This window comes from Notolepis coatsorum (genome assembly GCF_963971535.1).
Source record: "Notolepis coatsorum genome assembly, chromosome: 2".
Taxonomy (NCBI): domain Eukaryota; kingdom Metazoa; phylum Chordata; class Actinopteri; order Aulopiformes; family Paralepididae; genus Notolepis; species Notolepis coatsorum.
In genome coordinates this window covers 232,042,004-232,062,424 of record NC_140166.1, presented here as the reverse complement: position 1 = coordinate 232,062,424, position 20,421 = coordinate 232,042,004, and the positions used below count along the sequence as shown (strand labels likewise).

General features: G+C 44.5%; 1 protein-coding gene across 1 annotated transcript in view; it reads left to right on the top strand.

The window, feature by feature from the left end:
* LOC311223880 (uncharacterized protein) overlaps positions 1-19,774 on the top strand; it is a 137,943-nt gene extending 118,169 nt beyond the window's left edge. The window contains exon 17 of the mRNA XM_084308642.1: positions 19,748-19,774. Coding sequence (XP_084164768.1) covers positions 19,748-19,755 — 8 coding nt within the window. The 3' untranslated portion in view covers positions 19,756-19,774. The remainder of the gene's footprint in view (positions 1-19,747) is intronic.
* The last annotated feature ends 647 nt before the right edge of the window (positions 19,775-20,421 follow it).

Sequence of the window (20,421 nt, the reverse complement as noted above, 5' to 3'; positions counted from 1 at the left end):
TACAGCTGGACGCACTGGGTGAGTTTATACAGCTGGACGCACTGGGTGAGTTTATACAGCTGGACGCACTGGGTGAGTTTATACAGCAGCAGTAGTAGTGGTAGAAGTAGCAGCCTTAGTAGTAGTAGTGATAGTATCAGTAGTAATAGTAGTAATAAGTCAAGTTTTATATGTACATTTTCATAATATGGCTGATTAACCCTTTCAATGCCACACGACAGCCGGTTAACCCTTTCACTGTGACAATACAGAAGGTTAACCCTTTACTATCACACAACCGACGGCGATGCTCCATCATTAGCATCATTAGCTCCGCGGATGCTAACCATGTGTTATCAATATCATGACTGACTTAGAATAGAATACATAGAATAGAAATACTTTAATCATCCCGAGGGAAATTAGGCACTACAAATTTAAATCGCTCACAGTAAACATTTAGGGTTAGGGTTAGAACTTAAACATTAAGACAAAACAAAGTCACGAATAAGAATAATAAAACAATTGCCTAAGAATAAAGAATAAAATAAGCCTAAGAAGAAAATACGCTTCCGTGCATTAGTTTCAACACTGGCGTGTTCAACTTCTGTATGACCCATAATTCATTATAGTTCATTGTAAAATAGCGACAGTAGTGTAATTATAACGTGCTCACACGCGAACAAGAGGTTGGCCTGCTTGTTTGGCACGGGGGGCAGACGCAGAACACCCACCTCCAAACGCGATTAAATTAGTGCTGTCAGGCGATTAAAAAAATTCAAGCCTAGTAACAGACACAGTATTTCTGACACTGGGAATACATTCCCTGAGATCCATAGATGTCCCTAGAATCAGATACCAAGAACATGCAAATATTAAAAAAAACGTCTGTAAATGTGTATTCTACGTCCTTATGGAATGAATGAGAAAAAAAAAAATATATTATAAAATAAATAATAAAAAAATGTTAATTAATTTTGAGTAAATGTTCATAACGCGATAATTTGCTGTTTAATTAATTCATCTAATTAACGCAATAAACTGACAGCCCTAGATTAAATATTGTTTTAAATAAAAAGCTAAATACTATTATTTTGTGTGTCATGTTTCCAAATAAGATTGGTCACAACGAAATGCTTCCTACTTCAATTTGTTGGTTAGAATAGATTACCTCCGTTGAAACTTCACTGAGACTAAGAGACAGTCTTTTTTTTGTGAGCTCCCGCACAGACGTGATAATAATAATAATAACAACAATAATAATAATAATAATAATAATAATAATAATAATAATAATAATAATAATAATAATAATAATAATAATAATAATAATAATAGCTTCATTTTATATAGCGCCTTTCAAGAGACCCAAGGTCGCTTTACATAGATAGGGGGGGAAATAACAAAGTAACAAACATAGTGGACAGACACAACATATAAATATGATGATGGGTTTCATTCAAGTCCTCTCCACCCTCGGGTCTTTGCCACCGGCACGGTCCATCGTGATATTGGAGATAGATCGAGCAATAGACTGTTACTGTAGCTGTCAAAGCTCCATCACAAATGCAGTTATGTGAATAGAAAGGGATTCCACCCAGTGATGCGCATTTGCCTGATTCATGTCGTTGCTGCCGGGAGGAAGGCATGCTGCATGTTTTCAATTCATTAAATAATAAAGATAATAGATACTTTTTGCAAGGGTTTACTGACTGTCATACAAATAATCAACCAACTACATACTAGGGCTGGGCGATATGACCAAAAACGTTATCGCGATAAAATTATAAAATTATTTTCATATAACTCGATATCGATAATTATCGTCGATATAATGTCTGTCAAGTTTAATTAACTTCTTATGCTGCTGCGAATGTCTCGAGTCGAGTTGATGTCGTCATCAGTCCGCGCACGTTAGCAGTTAGCCGACAAGCGGAGTATCTCATGACAATGTAATAAATATGACACTAAAATACTCTCTTCCGCCACAATATATTGAAACGACGTCCACTGTATATCCCACACTACTATAAACGTGGCCTCAGAATTCACGCCACACACATACTCGGCACGTAAATATATAAAACAGCGCTGTGCAAGCTAATTAGCCTAGCCAGCCTTGTTGTTGAGTGAGTCCTACCTCTGGGTCTCCTTCCGGGTCTCCTTCGCTCTCGGCCATCTCCTTCACTGATTGGTTGTTAGTGCGTGTGCTCATATCCAATCTTGGAAAATCGATATATCGAAACTTTGCGACCACGTTTCATGTTTATTTCGAGGAAATAATTTATCGCGATAGTTATCGTTATCGTTTTATCGCCCAGCCCTACTACATACTGTAACTTTTCAGTGCACGTTCTTATTTACATTGTGAAACAGCCTTGTGAGCTCCCGCACACAGACATGATGGAATTCAAGTTCATGTTTGTATTGATCACATATAGGCAGGCTACACATGGCGTATAGGCTACATCATACATGGCAGTGAGATTCATTGTTCTTGTATATGCTCTCGTATTATTGTTTATATAGGCTACCCAATACCGACATCAAAATAGATTGTATGCCTCTACAAGTCATATGCAGCAGGTAGAAAATTGACGGAAAATCCGTCGCGATTTGGAATAAAATTGAGGAGAACTTTAATCCCTGGGTATTAATCGAACGAAACGGAAAAAGGCAGTCATATTCCAGCACAGTCTTTATTAGTTAACATTAGGAATGCCCCGATCGATCGGCTAGCGATCGGTATCGGCCGATATTCAGTATAAATATGAGATTGGGGAATTCCGATAATGCTTTATTTTCGCCGATCGTGAAAACCGATCGATGACACGGATAACATGATACAATTCTCTGCAGAGTTCTCACTCGCTCTTCTCTCACAGCCACACTCTGCTGCTGCACGTCTTGCCCCTCCTCCTCCTCCTCCTCCTCCTCCTCCTCCTCCTCCTCCTCCTCCTCCTCCTCCTCCTCCTCCTCCTCCTCCTCCTCCTCCTCCTCCTCCTCCTCCTCCTCCTCCTCCTCCTCCTCCTCCTCCTCCTCCTCCCCCTCCCCCTCCCAGACCCGTGTCGTGTCAACCTTCTGCAAGACGAGTCGAGTGCATGAGCACCTCAGAGCTCCTCTTTCAACATAACCAGCATTAAACAAAATGGCCCAGTCATCTATTCACTTGTGTTTAATACATGAGGCGTTGTCTAATGTTATCTAGCTACTGATAGCTCCTGATATCAACGTGACAGTTTGGCATTCATTTGTGCTGGCTAGCGTTGGCTAACTAGCTATCGCTCGTGAGCTAACGTTAGCCACCAAGCTAACGTTACTGTTTAAACAAAACTACACAGTCAACTATTCACTTTAGTTTAATACATGATGCATTGTCTAACTGGCTAGCTACTGATAGCTCCTGATATCAACAAATGCGCATTTCAGTTTAAGAATGATAGGGATGCGCCAGCATGAGACCTCCGTTAGCTAGGTAGCTCACGTTAGCTCACGTTAGCTCACTACCCAGTAAACGAAATAGTTCACTTTATTTTAATACATGATGCAGATACAGATAGCTACAGATAGCTCCTGATATCAATGTCTTATAACATAATTAACATTATTCGTTTTTGCAGCTGAACATTGGCTAATTAGCTTCATGCTTCATAACACGTTTCAGACCCTGTTGAACTATCGCTCTGACGGGACGCTGAGGGCAATGCTGAATGTGATTTGACCAAAGCAGAGTATACACACAGACAGTGGAGCTGTTTGCAGATAATACAACTACAAGTATAATTATATAATATATATATTTGATATATATATTAAAAAAAAGTATATATTCATATTTTTTTTTTATAAAACCAAAAACGATCGGTATCGGCCGATATGGCTCATAGACGATCGGTGATCTGTATCGGTGGCAAAAAACGTGATCGGCGCATCCCTAGTTAATATGGTCTTTAAGTTAATAAATATCATATCCGACATCACCGTACGTGTACATGTCTGTCAGCCTGTCACGTATTTCTCCCATAACACGCTTTGCTCGGCTTAGTCCATTTTTCCACATTTCATGGGGGTGTTCCATATGGTTAATTATGGGCGGTGCTATATTTGATTTTATTTGAAATCTTTATTTTGAACATGCAATGAATACAAACAAACAATAACAAAAGCAAAACACAACTTAATCTACATGTTCGAAAAGGAGTAGGAAGAAGTATACACTTATTTAATCCTCCCACTTTTCCATTACTCAAATGAGTGTACTATTTTAAAACATAAAAAAGAAAAAAAAGAAATATATATATATATGCAAAACAAAAAAACAAAAACTATATATGTAAAACATGAAAGAAAGAAAATAAAAATTTAAACACCCGTGAATATCAAGTCCCTTCTTCATCCCTGTACCTCGTGAACATAATTTTCTTATACATCAGTTTGAATTGTCTCATGTTTGGACATTGCTTTAGCACCACATTCAGACTGTTCCACAGTTTCACTCCACATATTGAGATGCAGTGTCTTCTCATGGTAGTGCGTACATTTAGAACTTTTAAATTGAGTTCTCCCCTCAGATTATAACCCCCCTCCCTATCAAAGAACAATTCTTGAATGTTTCTTGGAAGTGCATGACTTTTTGCTTTATACATTAATTGTGCCGTTTTAAATTCCACAAGATCATTTAACTTCAATGTCTTTGACTCCAAAAACAATATGTTAGTGTGATCACGATAACCTGCAATGTGAACTATCCTTATGGCCCTTTTTTGGAGTATAAAAAGTGGTTGTAGTGTAGACTTACAATTGTTTCCCCAGACTTCAGCACAGTAATTTAAATATGGTAAAACTAGTGAACAGTAGAGAATGTAGAGTGATTTTCTATCCAGAATGTGCTTTACTTATATGCAAATACTTAAAATCGTGCACGAGCATGGAGCGTAGAACTTAATGGTATTTATCAACACGGAGTGTGCGTACGACCCGTGTACGCACGTGTGATAAATCCCGATTTTTCTGTTCGTACACACATTCGAAATTCTGTGCTTAATTAAGAACACAAATAGAACACTTTCTAAGAATTGTTGATAAATGAGGGCCCAGGAAGATGGTAACTGTCACTCTGTGCTCAGTGATGCAGTGAGGCACAGTGATGCATTATAAAGTCTGATGGCTGTCGGAATGAAGGACTTCCTGTGCCGTTCAGTGCTGCATTTAGGGAGTGTGAGCCTAGCACTGAACATGCTCCTCCTGTCAGCCAAGTCTGTGTGTAGTGGGTCGGGCTGTACCGAATAGTTCAAAGCTTCGTTCATAATGTTGACATTCGAATTTTTTATTTATTATTATTCTTTTTTTAATGTGTCTATTCATTCTGATTAAACCAATGGGGGTTTTCTTCACAGTTGCAGATAAAGATTAGGCTACACTAATATTATAGTATTATACTAGTATATGACTCGTCATAAAATTTTTAATAAAACATGTATCATAAATGATGTAGCCTATCTGCATCCGCTTGGCGCTCCATCAAGACGTCACCATCACTTTCGTACCAACCGTGCCCTTATTGGATTATTTATGTTGACGAAACTGATGAGTTATATTGATTAGAGAAAGTTGATTTACTATATATTTTTTTTAAATACTCATTTAATCATTAACACATTCCCGGCCATTAGATTAGACGGGCCACACTCTAGGACGCCAGCTTTTTATTACAACTTTTCACTGTGCGTGACGTTGTTTGTAGAGCTAAATCTATATTTTATATTATTGCTACGTGTCCATTCTCATTGTCAATTGACAGTATAAACCTTCCCTTCAATATGCCATAAAGAAATATTTTTTTCATCAATACGTTCCCGTTTTATAGTCTAATGAATATGAGCGTTATATCGGAATGGTCTGGGATCATTCCTGCAAAGCTAGTTATAGGGCGCTAAGCTAATAACGTTAAATCCTTGCCCGATCAAGCTGAAATTGACCATCAAATCGCTCTTACCTGTGGCCGGTTGGATTCCAAAAAGAATTTTCCAGTTATTTGATCGCCATCTGCTAGATCAGTGGTGCCCAACCAGTCGATCGCGCTCGACAGGTAGATCGCGGGCTGAATTCAAGTAGATCTCGATTAATAAAATTAGATTATAAAAAAATATATATATATTTGCAAAATCAACTCTGCCTCTCCTTGTTAACTACAACAAGCAATGCTGTTTGTTATTTAAGATGAGGACTCGGCACTGACAGATTTGTGTTCATTATGCTGCTTTTATAAAGCCTCAAATGACGGCTTACAATATACAATTTTGGCTGGTAGCTCTCGGCTAGGTGGTAAATTAAAAAGTAGATCTTGGTTCAAAAAAGGTTGGGCACCCCTGGTGTAGATCATATGTCCATATGATACCATGTTCCTTTACTGCATAATGAGTTACTGCCCTCGCTTCAGGCAACAGACATAATGAGTTACTGCCCTCGCTTCAGACAACAGACATAATGAGTTACTGCCCTCGCTTCAGGCAACAGACATAATGAGTTACTGCCCTCGCTTCAGACAACAGACATAATGAGTTACTGCCCTCGCTTCAGGCAACAGACATAATGAGTTACTGCCCTCGCTTCAGGCAACAGACATAATGAGTTACTGCCCTCGCTTCATCGCTTCAGGCAACAGACATAATGAGTTACTGCCCTCGCTTCAGGCAACAGACATAATGAGTCACTGCCCTCGCTTCAGACAACAGACATAATGAGTTACTGCCCTCGCTTCAGGCAACAGACATAATGAGTTACTGCCCTCGCTTCAGACAACAGACATAATGAGTTACTGCCCTCGCTTCAGACAACAGACATAATGAGTTACTGCCCTCGCTTCATCGCTTCAGACAACAGACATAATGAGTTACTGCTTCAGACAACAGACATAATGAGTTACTGCCCTCGCTTCAGACAACAGACATAATGAGTTACTGCCCTCGCTTCAGACAACAGACATAATGAGTTACTGCCCTCGCTTCAGACAACAGACATAATGAGTTACTGCCCTCGCTTCAGGCAACAGACATAATGAGTTACTGCCCTCGCTTCAGACAACAGACATAATGAGTTACTGCCCTCGCTTCAGACAACAGACATAATGAGTTACTGCCCTCGCTTCATCGCTTCAGACAACAGACATAATGAGTTACTGCCCTCGCTTCAGACAACAGACATAATGAGTCACTGCCCTCGCTTCAGACAACAGACATAATGAGTTACTGCCCTCGCTTCAGACAACAGACATAATGAGTTACTGCCCTCGCTTCAGGCAACAGACATAATGAGTTACTGCCCTCGCTTCAGACAACAGACATAATGAGTTACTGCCCTCGCTTCAGACAACAGACATAATGAGTCACTGCCCTCGCTTCAGACAACAGACATAATGAGTTACTGCCTTCGCTTCAGACAACAGACATAATGAGTTACTGCCCTCGCTTCAGACAACAGACATAATGAGTCACTGCCCTCGCTTCAGACAACAGACATAATGAGTTACTGCCCTCGCTTCAGACAACAGACATAATGAGTTACTGCCCTCGCTTCAGACAACAGACATAATGAGTTACTGCCCTCGCTTCAGACAACAGACATAATGAGTTACTGCCCTCGCTTCAGACAACAGACATAATGAGTTACTGCCCTCGCTTCAGACAACAGACATAATGAGTTACTGCCCTCGCTTCAGACAACAGACATAATGAGTCACTGCCCTCGCTTCAGACAACAGACATAATGAGTTACTGCCCTCGCTTCAGACAACAGACATAATGAGTTACTGCCCTCGCTTCAGACAACAGACATAATGAGTCACTGCTTCAGACAACAGACATAATGAGTTACTGCCCTCGCTTCAGACAACAGACATAATGAGTCACTGCCCTCGCTTCAGACAACAGACATAATGAGTCACTGCCCTCGCTTCAGACAACAGACATAATGAGTTACTGCCCTCGCTTCAGGCAACAGACATAATGAGTTACTGCCCTCGCTTCAGGCAACAGACATAATGAGTTACTGCCCTCGCTTCAGACAACAGACATAATGAGTTACTGCCCTCGCTTCAGACAACAGACATAATGAGTTACTGCCCTCGCTTCAGACAACAGACATAATGAGTTACTGCCCTCGCTTCAGGCAACAGACATAATGAGTCACTGCCCTCGCTTCAGACAACAGACATAATGAGTTACTGCTTCAGACAACAGACATAATGAGTCACTGCCCTCGCTTCAGACAACAGACATAATGAGTTACTGCTTCAGACAACAGACATAATGAGTTACTGCCCTCGCTTCAGACAACAGACATAATGAGTTACTGCCCTCGCTTCAGGCAACAGACATAATGAGTTACTGCCCTCGCTTCAGGCAACAGACATAATGAGTTACTGCCCTCGCTTCAGGCAACAGACATAATGAGTCACTGCCCTCGCTTCAGGCAACAGACATAATGAGTTACTGCCCTCGCTTCAGGCAACAGACATAATGAGTTACTGCCCTCGCTTCAGGCAACAGACATAATGAGTTACTGCCCTCGCTTCAGACAACAGACATAATGAGTCACTGCCCTCGCTTCAGACAACAGACATAATGAGTCACTGCCCTCGCTTCAGACAACAGACATAATGAGTTACTGCCCTCGCTTCAGACAACAGACATAATGAGTCACTGCCCTCGCTTCAGACAACAGACATAATGAGTTACTGCCCTCGCTTCAGACAACAGACATAATGAGTTACTGCCCTCGCTTCAGACAACAGACATAATGAGTCACTGCCCTCGCTTCAGACAACAGACATAATGAGTCACTGCCCTCGCTTCAGGCAACAGACATAATGAGTTACTGCCCTCGCTTCAGACAACAGACATAATGAGTCACTGCCCTCGCTTCAGGCAACAGACATAATGAGTTACTGCCCTCGCTTCAGACAACAGACATAATGAGTTACTGCCCTCGCTTCAGGCAACAGACATAATGAGTTACTGCCCTCGCTTCAGACAACAGACATAATGAGTTACTGCCCTCGCTTCAGACAACAGACATAATGAGTTACTGCCCTCGCTTCAGACAACAGACATAATGAGTCACTGCCCTCGCTTCAGACAACAGACATAATGAGTCACTGCCCTCGCTTCAGGCAACAGACATAATGAGTTACTGCCCTCGCTTCAGGCAACAGACATAATGAGTTACTGCCCTCGCTTCAGACAACAGACATAATGAATTACTGCCCTCGCTTCAGACAACAGACATAATGAGTTACTGCCCTCGCTTCAGACAACAGACATAATGAGTTACTGCCCTCGCTTCAGACAACAGACATAATGAGTTACTGCCCTCGCTTCAGACAACAGACATAATGAGTTACTGCCCTCGCTTCAGACAACAGACATAATGAGTTACTGCCCTCGCTTCAGGCAACAGACATAATGAGTTACTGCTTCAGACAACAGACATAATGAGTTACTGCCCTCGCTTCAGACAACAGACATAATGAGTTACTGCCCTCGCTTCAGGCAACAGACATAATGAGTTACTGCCCTCGCTTCAGACAACAGACATAATGAGTTACTGCCCTCGCTTCAGACAACAGACATAATGAGTTACTGCCCTCGCTTCAGGCAACAGACATAATGAGTTACTGCCCTCGCTTCAGACAACAGACATAATGAGTTACTGCCCTCGCTTCAGGCAACAGACATAATGAGTTACTGCCCTCGCTTCAGACAACAGACATAATGAGTTACTGCCTTCGCTTCAGGCAACAGACATAATGAGTTACTGCCCTCGCTTCAGACAACAGACATAATGAGTTACTGCCCTCGCTTCAGACAACAGACATAATGAGTTACTGCCCTCGCTTCAGACAACAGACATAATGAGTTACTGCCCTCGCTTCAGGCAACAGACATAATGAGTTACTGCCCTCGCTTCAGGCAACAGACATAATGAGTTACTGCCCTCGCTTCAGGCAACAGACATAATGAGTCACTGCCCTCGCTTCAGGCAACAGACATAATGAGTTACTGCCCTCGCTTCAGACAACAGACATAATGAGTTACTGCCCTCGCTTCAGACAACAGACATAATGAGTTACTGCCCTCGCTTCAGGCAACAGACATAATGAGTTACTGCCCTCGCTTCAGACAACAGACATAATGAGTTACTGCCCTCGCTTCAGACAACAGACATAATGAGTTACTGCCCTCGCTTCAGGCAACAGACATAATGAGTCACTGCCCTCGCTTCAGGCAACAGACATAATGAGTCACTGCCCTCGCTTCAGGCAACAGACATAATGAGTTACTGCCCTCGCTTCAGACAACAGACATAATGAGTTACTGCCCTCGCTTCAGACAACAGACATAATGAGTTACTGCCCTCGCTTCAGACAACAGACATAATGAGTTACTGCCCTCGCTTCAGGCAACAGACATAATGAGTTACTGCCCTCGCTTCAGACAACAGACATAATGAGTTACTGCCCTCGCTTCAGGCAACAGACATAATGAGTTACTGCCCTCGCTTCAGACAACAGACATAATGAGTTACTGCCCTCGCTTCAGACAACAGACATAATGAGTTACTGCCCTCGCTTCAGGCAACAGACATAATGAGTTACTGCCCTCGCTTCAGACAACAGACATAATGAGTTACTGCCCTCGCTTCAGACAACAGACATAATGAGTTACTGCCCTCGCTTCAGGCAACAGACATAATGAGTTACTGCCCTCGCTTCAGACAACAGACATAATGAGTTACTGCCCTCGCTTCAGACAACAGACATAATGAGTCACTGCCCTCGCTTCAGACAACAGACATAATGAGTTACTGCCCTCGCTTCAGACAACAGACATAATGAGTTACTGCCCTCGCTTCAGACAACAGACATAATGAGTCACTGCCCTCGCTTCAGGCAACAGACATAATGAGTTACTGCCCTCGCTTCAGACAACAGACATAATGAGTTACTGCCCTCGCTTCAGACAACAGACATAATGAGTTACTGCCCTCGCTTCAGACAACAGACATAATGAGTTACTGCCCTCGCTTCAGGCAACAGACATAATGAGTTACTGCCCTCGCTTCAGACAACAGACATAATGAGTTACTGCCCTCGCTTCAGACAACAGACATAATGAGTCACTGCCCTCGCTTCAGACAACAGACATAATGAGTTACTGCCCTCGCTTCAGACAACAGACATAATGAGTTACTGCCCTCGCTTCAGACAACAGACATAATGAGTCACTGCCCTCGCTTCAGGCAACAGACATAATGAGTTACTGCCCTCGCTTCAGACAACAGACATAATGAGTTACTGCCCTCGCTTCAGGCAACAGACATAATGAGTTACTGCCCTCGCTTCAGACAACAGACATAATGAGTTACTGCCCTCGCTTCAGACAACAGACATAATGAGTCACTGCCCTCGCTTCAGACAACAGACATAATGAGTTACTGCCCTCGCTTCAGGCAACAGACATAATGAGTTACTGCCCTCGCTTCAGACAACAGACATAATGAGTTACTGCCCTCGCTTCAGACAACAGACATAATGAGTTACTGCCCTCGCTTCAGACAACAGACATAATGAGTTACTGCCCTCGCTTCAGACAACAGACATAATGAGTCACTGCCCTCGCTTCAGACAACAGACATAATGAGTTACTGCCCTCGCTTCAGACAACAGACATAATGAGTTACTGCCCTCGCTTCAGGCAACAGACATAATGAGTTACTGCCCTCGCTTCAGACAACAGACATAATGAGTCACTGCCCTCGCTTCAGGCAACAGACATAATGAGTTACTGCCCTCGCTTCAGACAACAGACATAATGAGTCACTGCCCTCGCTTCAGACAACAGACATAATGAGTTACTGCCCTCGCTTCAGACAACAGACATAATGAGTTACTGCCCTCGCTTCAGGCAACAGACATAATGAGTCACTGCCCTCGCTTCAGACAACAGACATAATGAGTTACTGCCCTCGCTTCAGACAACAGACATAATGAGTTACTGCCCTCGCTTCAGACAACAGACATAATGAGTTACTGCCCTCGCTTCAGACAACAGACATAATGAGTTACTGCCCTCGCTTCAGGCAACAGACATAATGAGTTACTGCCCTCGCTTCAGACAACAGACATAATGAGTTACTGCCCTCGCTTCAGGCAACAGACATAATGAGTCACTGCCCTCGCTTCAGACAACAGACATAATGAGTCACTGCCCTCGCTTCAGGCAACAGACATAATGAGTTACTGCTTCAGGCAACAGACATAATGAGTTACTGCCCTCGCTTCAGACAACAGACATAATGAGTTACTGCCCTCGCTTCAGACAACAGACATAATGAGTCACTGCCCTCGCTTCAGACAACAGACATAATGACTTACTGCCCTCGCTTCAGGCAACAGACATAATGAGTTACTGCCCTCGCTTCAGGCAACAGACATAATGAGTTACTGCCCTCGCTTCAGACAACAGACATAATGAGTCACTGCCCTCGCTTCAGACAACAGACATAATGAGTTACTGCCCTCGCTTCAGACAACAGACATAATGAGTTACTGCCCTCGCTTCAGGCAACAGACATAATGAGTTACTGCCCTCGCTTCAGACAACAGACATAATGAGTCACTGCCCTCGCTTCAGACAACAGACATAATGAGTCACTGCCCTCGCTTCAGACAACAGACATAATGAGTTACTGCCCTCGCTTCAGACAACAGACATAATGAGTCACTGCCCTCGCTTCAGACAACAGACATAATGAGTTACTGCCCTCGCTTCAGACAACAGACATAATGAGTCACTGCCCTCGCTTCAGGCAACAGACATAATGAGTTACTGCCCTCGCTTCAGGCAACAGACATAATGAGTTACTGCCCTCGCTTCAGGCAACAGACATAATGAGTTACTGCCCTCGCTTCAGACAACAGACATAATGAGTTACTGCCCTCGCTTCAGACAACAGACATAATGAGTTACTGCCCTCGCTTCAGACAACAGACATAATGAGTTACTGCCCTCGCTTCAGACAACAGACATAATGAGTTACTGCCCTCGCTTCAGACAACAGACATAATGAGTTACTGCCCTCGCTTCAGACAACAGACATAATGAGTTACTGCCCTCGCTTCAGGCAACAGACATAATGAGTTACTGCCCTCGCTTCAGGCAACAGACATAATGAGTTACTGCCCTCGCTTCAGACAACAGACATAATGAGTTACTGCCCTCGCTTCAGACAACAGACATAATGAGTTACTGCCCTCGCTTCAGGCAACAGACATAATGAGTTACTGCCCTCGCTTCAGGCAACAGACATAATGAGTTACTGCCCTCGCTTCAGGCAACAGACATAATGAGTTACTGCCCTCGCTTCAGACAACAGACATAATGAGTCACTGCCCTCGCTTCAGACAACAGACATAATGAGTCACTGCCCTCGCTTCAGACAACAGACATAATGAGTTACTGCCCTCGCTTCAGACAACAGACATAATGAGTTACTGCCCTCGCTTCAGACAACAGACATAATGAGTTACTGCCCTCGCTTCAGGCAACAGACATAATGAGTTACTGCCCTCGCTTCAGACAACAGACATAATGAGTTACTGCCCTCGCTTCAGACAACAGACATAATGAGTTACTGCCCTCGCTTCAGACAACAGACATAATGAGTTACTGCCCTCGCTTCAGACAACAGACATAATGAGTCACTGCCCTCGCTTCAGACAACAGACATAATGAGTTACTGCCCTCGCTTCAGGCAACAGACATAATGAGTTACTGCCCTCGCTTCAGACAACAGACATAATGAGTTACTGCCCTCGCTTCAGACAACAGACATAATGAGTCACTGCCCTCGCTTCAGACAACAGACATAATGAGTTACTGCCCTCGCTTCAGACAACAGACATAATGAGTTACTGCCCTCGCTTCAGACAACAGACATAATGAGTTACTGCCCTCGCTTCAGGCAACAGACATAATGAGTCACTGCCCTCGCTTCAGACAACAGACATAATGAGTCACTGCCCTCGCTTCAGGCAACAGACATAATGAGTTACTGCCCTCGCTTCAGACAACAGACATAATGAGTTACTGCCTTCGCTTCAGACAACAGACATAATGAGTTACTGCCCTCGCTTCAGACAACAGACATAATGAGTTACTGCCCTCGCTTCAGACAACAGACATAATGAGTTACTGCCCTCGCTTCAGACAACAGACATAATGAGTCACTGCCCTCGCTTCAGACAACAGACATAATGAGTTACTGCCCTCGCTTCAGACAACAGACATAATGAGTTACTGCCCTCGCTTCAGACAACAGACATAATGAGTTACTGCCCTCGCTTCAGGCAACAGACATAATGAGTTACTGCCCTCGCTTCAGACAACAGACATAATGAGTCACTGCCCTCGCTTCAGACAACAGACATAATGAGTTACTGCCCTCGCTTCAGACAACAGACATAATGAGTTACTGCCCTCGCTTCAGGCAACAGACATAATGAGTCACTGCCCTCGCTTCAGACAACAGACATAATGAGTTACTGCCCTCGCTTCAGACAACAGACATAATGAGTTACTGCCCTCGCTTCAGGCAACAGACATAATGAGTTACTGCCCTCGCTTCATCGCTTCAGGCAACAGACATAATGAGTCACTGCCCTCGCTTCAGACAACAGACATAATGAGTCACTGCCCTCGCTTCAGGCAACAGACATAATGAGTCACTGCCCTCGCTTCAGACAACAGACATAATGAGTTACTGCCCTCGCTTCAGGCAACAGACATAATGAGTCACTGCCCTCGCTTCAGACAACAGACATAATGAGTTACTGCCCTCGCTTCAGGCAACAGACATAATGAGTTACTGCCCTCGCTTCAGGCAACAGACATAATGAGTTACTGCCCTCGCTTCAGGCAACAGACATAATGAGTTACTGCCCTCGCTTCATCGCTTCAGACAACAGACATAATGAGTTACTGCCCTCGCTTCAGGCAACAGACATAATGAGTTACTGCCCTCGCTTCAGACAAAGTCACTGCCCTCGCTTCAGACAACAGACATAATGAGTTACTGCCCTCGCTTCAGACAACAGACATAATGAGTCACTGCCCTCGCTTCAGACAACAGACATAATGAGTTACTGCCCTCGCTTCAGGCAACAGACATAATGAGTTACTGCCCTCGCTTCAGACAACAGACATAATGAGTCACTGCCCTCGCTTCAGGCAACAGACATAATGAGTTACTGCCCTCGCTTCAGGCAACAGACATAATGAGTTACTGCCCTCGCTTCAGACAACAGACATAATGAGTTACTGCCCTCGCTTCAGGCAACAGACATAATGAGTTACTGCCCTCGCTTCAGACAACAGACATAATGAGTTACTGCCCTCGCTTCAGACAACAGACATAATGAGTTACTGCCCTCGCTTCAGGCAACAGACATAATGAGTTACTGCCCTCGCTTCAGGCAACAGACATAATGAGTTACTGCCCTCGCTTCAGACAACAGACATAATGAGTTACTGCCCTCGCTTCAGACAACAGACATAATGAGTCACTGCCCTCGCTTCAGACAACAGACATAATGAGTTACTGCCCTCGCTTCAGACAACAGACATAATGAGTTACTGCCCTCGCTTCAGACAACAGACATAATGAGTCACTGCCCTCGCTTCAGACAACAGACATAATGAGTTACTGCCCTCGCTTCAGACAACAGACATAATGAGTCACTGCCCTCGCTTCAGACAACAGACATAATGAGTTACTGCCCTCGCTTCAGGCAACAGACATAATGAGTTACTGCCCTCGCTTCAGACAACAGACATAATGAGTTACTGCCCTCGCTTCAGACAACAGACATAATGAGTCACTGCTTCAGACAACAGACATAATGAGTCACTGCCCTCGCTTCAGACAACAGACATAATGAGTCACTGCTTCAGACAACAGACATAATGAGTTACTGCCCTCGCTTCAGACAACAGACATAATGAGTTACTGCCCTCGCTTCAGACAACAGACATAATGAGTTACTGCCCTCGCTTCAGACAACAGACATAATGAGTCACTGCCCTCGCTTCAGGCAACAGACATAATGAGTTACTGCCCTCGCTTCAGGCAACAGACATAATGAGTTACTGCCCTCGCTTCAGACAACAGACATAATGAGTCACTGCCCTCGCTTCAGACAACAGACATAATGAGTTACTGCCCTCGCTTCAGGCAACAGACATAATGAGTTACTGCCCTCGCTTCAGACAACAGACATAATGAGTTACTGCCCTCGCTTCAGACAACAGACATAATGAGTTACTGCCCTCGCTTCAGACAACAGACATAATGAGTCACTGCCCTCGCTTCAGACAACAGACATAATGAGTTACTGCCCTCGCTTCAGGCAACAGACATAATGAGTTACTGCCCTCGCTTCAGACAACAGACATAATGAGTTACTGCCCTCGCTTCAGGCAACAGACATAATGAGTTACTGCCCTCGCTTCAGGCAACAGACATAATGAGTTACTGCCCTCGCTTCAGACAACAGACATAATGAGTTACTGCCCTCGCTTCAGACAACAGACATAATGAGTCACTGCCCTCGCTTCAGACAACAGACATAATGAGTTACTGCTTCAGACAACAGACATAATGAGTTACTGCCCTCGCTTCAGGCAACAGACATAATGAGTTACTGCCCTCGCTTCAGACAACAGACATAATGAGTTACTGCCCTCGCTTCAGACAACAGACATAATGAGTTACTGCCCTCGCTTCAGGCAACAGACATAATGAGTTACTGCCCTCGCTTCAGACAACAGACATAATGAGTTACTGCCCTCGCTTCAGGCAACAGACATAATGAGTTACTGCCCTCGCTTCAGACAACAGACATAATGAGTCACTGCCCTCGCTTCAGACAACAGACATAATGAGTTACTGCCCTCGCTTCAGACAACAGACATAATGAGTTACTGCCCTCGCTTCAGACAACAGACATAATGAGTTACTGCCCTCGCTTCAGACAACAGACATAATGAGTCACTGCCATCGCTTCAGACAACAGACATAATGAGTCACTGCCCTCGCTTCAGACAACAGACATAATGAGTTACTGCCCTCGCTTCAGACAACAGACATAATGAGTCACTGCCCTCGCTTCAGGCAACAGACATAATGAGTTACTGCCCTCGCTTCAGACAACAGACATAATGAGTCACTGCCCTCGCTTCAGGCAACAGACATAATGAGTTACTGCCCTCGCTTCAGACAACAGACATAATGAGTTACTGCCCTCGCTTCAGACAACAGACATAATGAGTCACTGCCCTCGCTTCAGACAACAGACATAATGAGTCACTGCCATCGCTTCAGGCAACAGACATAATGAGTTACTGCCCTCGCTTCAGGCAACAGACATAATGAGTTACTGCCCTCGCTTCAGACAACAGACATAATGAGTCACTGCCCTCGCTTCAGACAACAGACATAATGAGTCACTGCCCTCGCTTCAGACAACAGACATAATGAGTTACTGCCCTCGCTTCAGACAACAGACATAATGAGTTACTGCCCTCGCTTCAGGCAACAGACATAATGAGTTACTGCCCTCGCTTCAGACAACAGACATAATGAGTTACTGCCCTCGCTTCAGACAACAGACATAATGAGTTACTGCCCTCGCTTCAGACAACAGACATAATGAGTTACTGCCCTCGCTTCAGACAACAGACATAATGAGTTACTGCCCTCGCTTCAGGCAACAGACATAATGAGTTACTGCCCTCGCTTCAGGCAACAGACATAATGAGTTACTGCCCTCGCTTCAGGCAACAGACATAATGAGTTACTGCCCTCGCTTCAGGCAACAGACATAATGAGTTACTGCCCTCGCTTCAGACAACAGACATAATGAGTTACTGCCCTCGCTTCAGGCAACAGACATAATTAGTTACTGCCCTCGCTTCAGGCAACAGACATAATGAGTTACTGCTTCAGGCAACAGACATAATGAGTTACTGCCCTCGCTTCAGACAACAGACATAATGAGTCACTGCCCTCGCTTCAGGCAACAGACATAATGAGTTACTGCCCTCGCTTCAGGCAACAGACATAATGAGTTACTGCTTCAGACAACAGACATAATGAGTTACTGCCCTCGCTTCAGGCAACAGACATAATGAGTTACTGCCCTCGCTTCAGACAACAGACATAATGAGTTACTGCTTCAGACAACAGACATAATGAGTTACTGCCCTCGCTTCAGGCAACAGACATAATGAGTTACTGCCCTCGTCGCTTCATCGCTTCAGGCAACAGACATAATGAGTTAGTGCCCTCGTCGCTTCATCGCTTCAGGCAACAGACATAATGAGTTACTGCCCTCGCTTCAGGCAACAGACATAATGAGTTACTGCCCTCGCTTCAGGCAACAGACATAATGAGTTACTGCCCTCGCTTCAGGCAACAGACATAATGAGCTACTGCCCTTGCTTCAGGCAACAGACATAATGAGTTACTGCCCTCGTCGCTTCATCGCTTCAGGCAACAGACATAATGAGTTACTGCCCTCGTCGCTTCATCGCTTCAGGCAACAGACATAATGAGTTACTGCCCTCGTCGCTTCATCGCTTCAGGCAACAGACATAATGAGTTACTGCCCTCGTCGCTTCATCGCTTCAGACAACAGACATAATGAGTTACTGCCCTCGTCGCTTCATCGCTTCAGGCAACAGACATAATGAGTTACTGCCCTCGTCGCTTCATCGCTTCAGGCAACAGACATAATGAGTCACTGCCCTCGTCGCTTCATCGCTTCAGGCAACAGGAAATCCGCCCGGAGCGTAAACAGTGTGACACCAAGTCTGCAACAAGGATTACTGCATTCTCGAGACAGCGCCAATACCAGGATCTGGCCGGTACTGCACTTTCGGAGTCCCAATATGCCTTTTCCAGCCACTGTGACATTGATTGGATATTAAAATCGAATAAAAGAAAAAACGAGTTAAAAACGTATATATTCGTGATTGGCCGGGAATGTGTTAAAGAAAGTTGATTTAATAAAAAAAAAAAAATACTCATTTAATCATTAATATTATATAATTCATATTTATAAAAAATATTCTAAATAAAAAGCTTTGTTCGAATACTTCAATAGAAGCTTTGATTGTTAAAAAAGGACAGTGTTCAGTCCAGCCCTACTGGTGGGTGGGAGGGGTGGTCCCTGAGGGGTCTGGGGGCTGGGGGTCCAGAGGACAGTGTTCAGTCCAGCCCTACTGGTGGGTGGGAGGGGTGGTCCCTGGGGGGCCTGGGGGCTGGGGGTCCAGAGGACAGTGTTCAGTCCAGCCCTACTGGTGGGTGGGAGGGGTGGTCCCTGGGGGGCCTGGGGGCTGGGGGTCCAGAGGACAGTGTTCAGTCCAGCCCTACTGGTGGGTGGGAGGGGTGGTCCCTGGGGGCTGGGGGTCCTGAGGACAGTGTTCAGTCCAGCTCTACTGGTGGGTGGGAGGGGTGGTCCCTGGGGGCTGGGGGTCCTGAGGACAGTGTTCAGTCCAGCTCTACTGGTGGGTGGGAGGGGTGGTCCCTGGGGGCTGGGGGTCCTGAGGACAGTGTTCAGTCCAGCCCTACTGGTGGGTGGGAGGGGTGGTCCCTGGGGGCTGGGGGTCCTGAGGGTCCAGTGTTGCTGAGCGTGTGTTTCTCTCCGCAGCCTGCTGATCTCCTGAACACATCCTGGGACTCCGGAGCTACAACTCAACGCCACGCAGCACATCTTCATTCAACTCAAGCTTCCTTCCACTCCACGTTAATAACTATCGCTCTCCTCGTCTCTCGTGTGAAGATCCACGTTAACTATCGCTCTTCTCGTCTCTCGTGTGAAGATCCACGTTAACTATCGCTCTCCTCGTCTGTGTGAAGATCCACGTTAACTATCGCTCTCCTCGTCTGTGTGAAGATCGATGTGTCGGAGCGACGTGTGTCTGAAGCGTTGGACACGCAGCTGAAACTGACTCGGTACTAATGTTCAACATTATTTCATCATTAAATGTTTCCGAGTGCCGTGTTTGTTTGAATAGTTTTTGATCAGCGATGCTAATTGTACTTTTATTTGTATGTTCTTATAAAAAGATGTCCATTGAACATAATATTCCAGTGTTTGTTAACTCATTGACTGCCACGCTGTTTTCCCAAGGTTACTCCCTGGCGCCAGCGTTTCAGACCATTTTAACGATGTTTGTAGACCCATCGTATATTCTATGTTATAGCTATGGAGACATACTATGGCTCATTTGAAATGCTTATCTTTCTACTCCAACAGGGGAAAAAACTTTTATTTCTACATACATCCGTTCCACGCAATCCCAGGCTAAAGAGTGGCCAGTT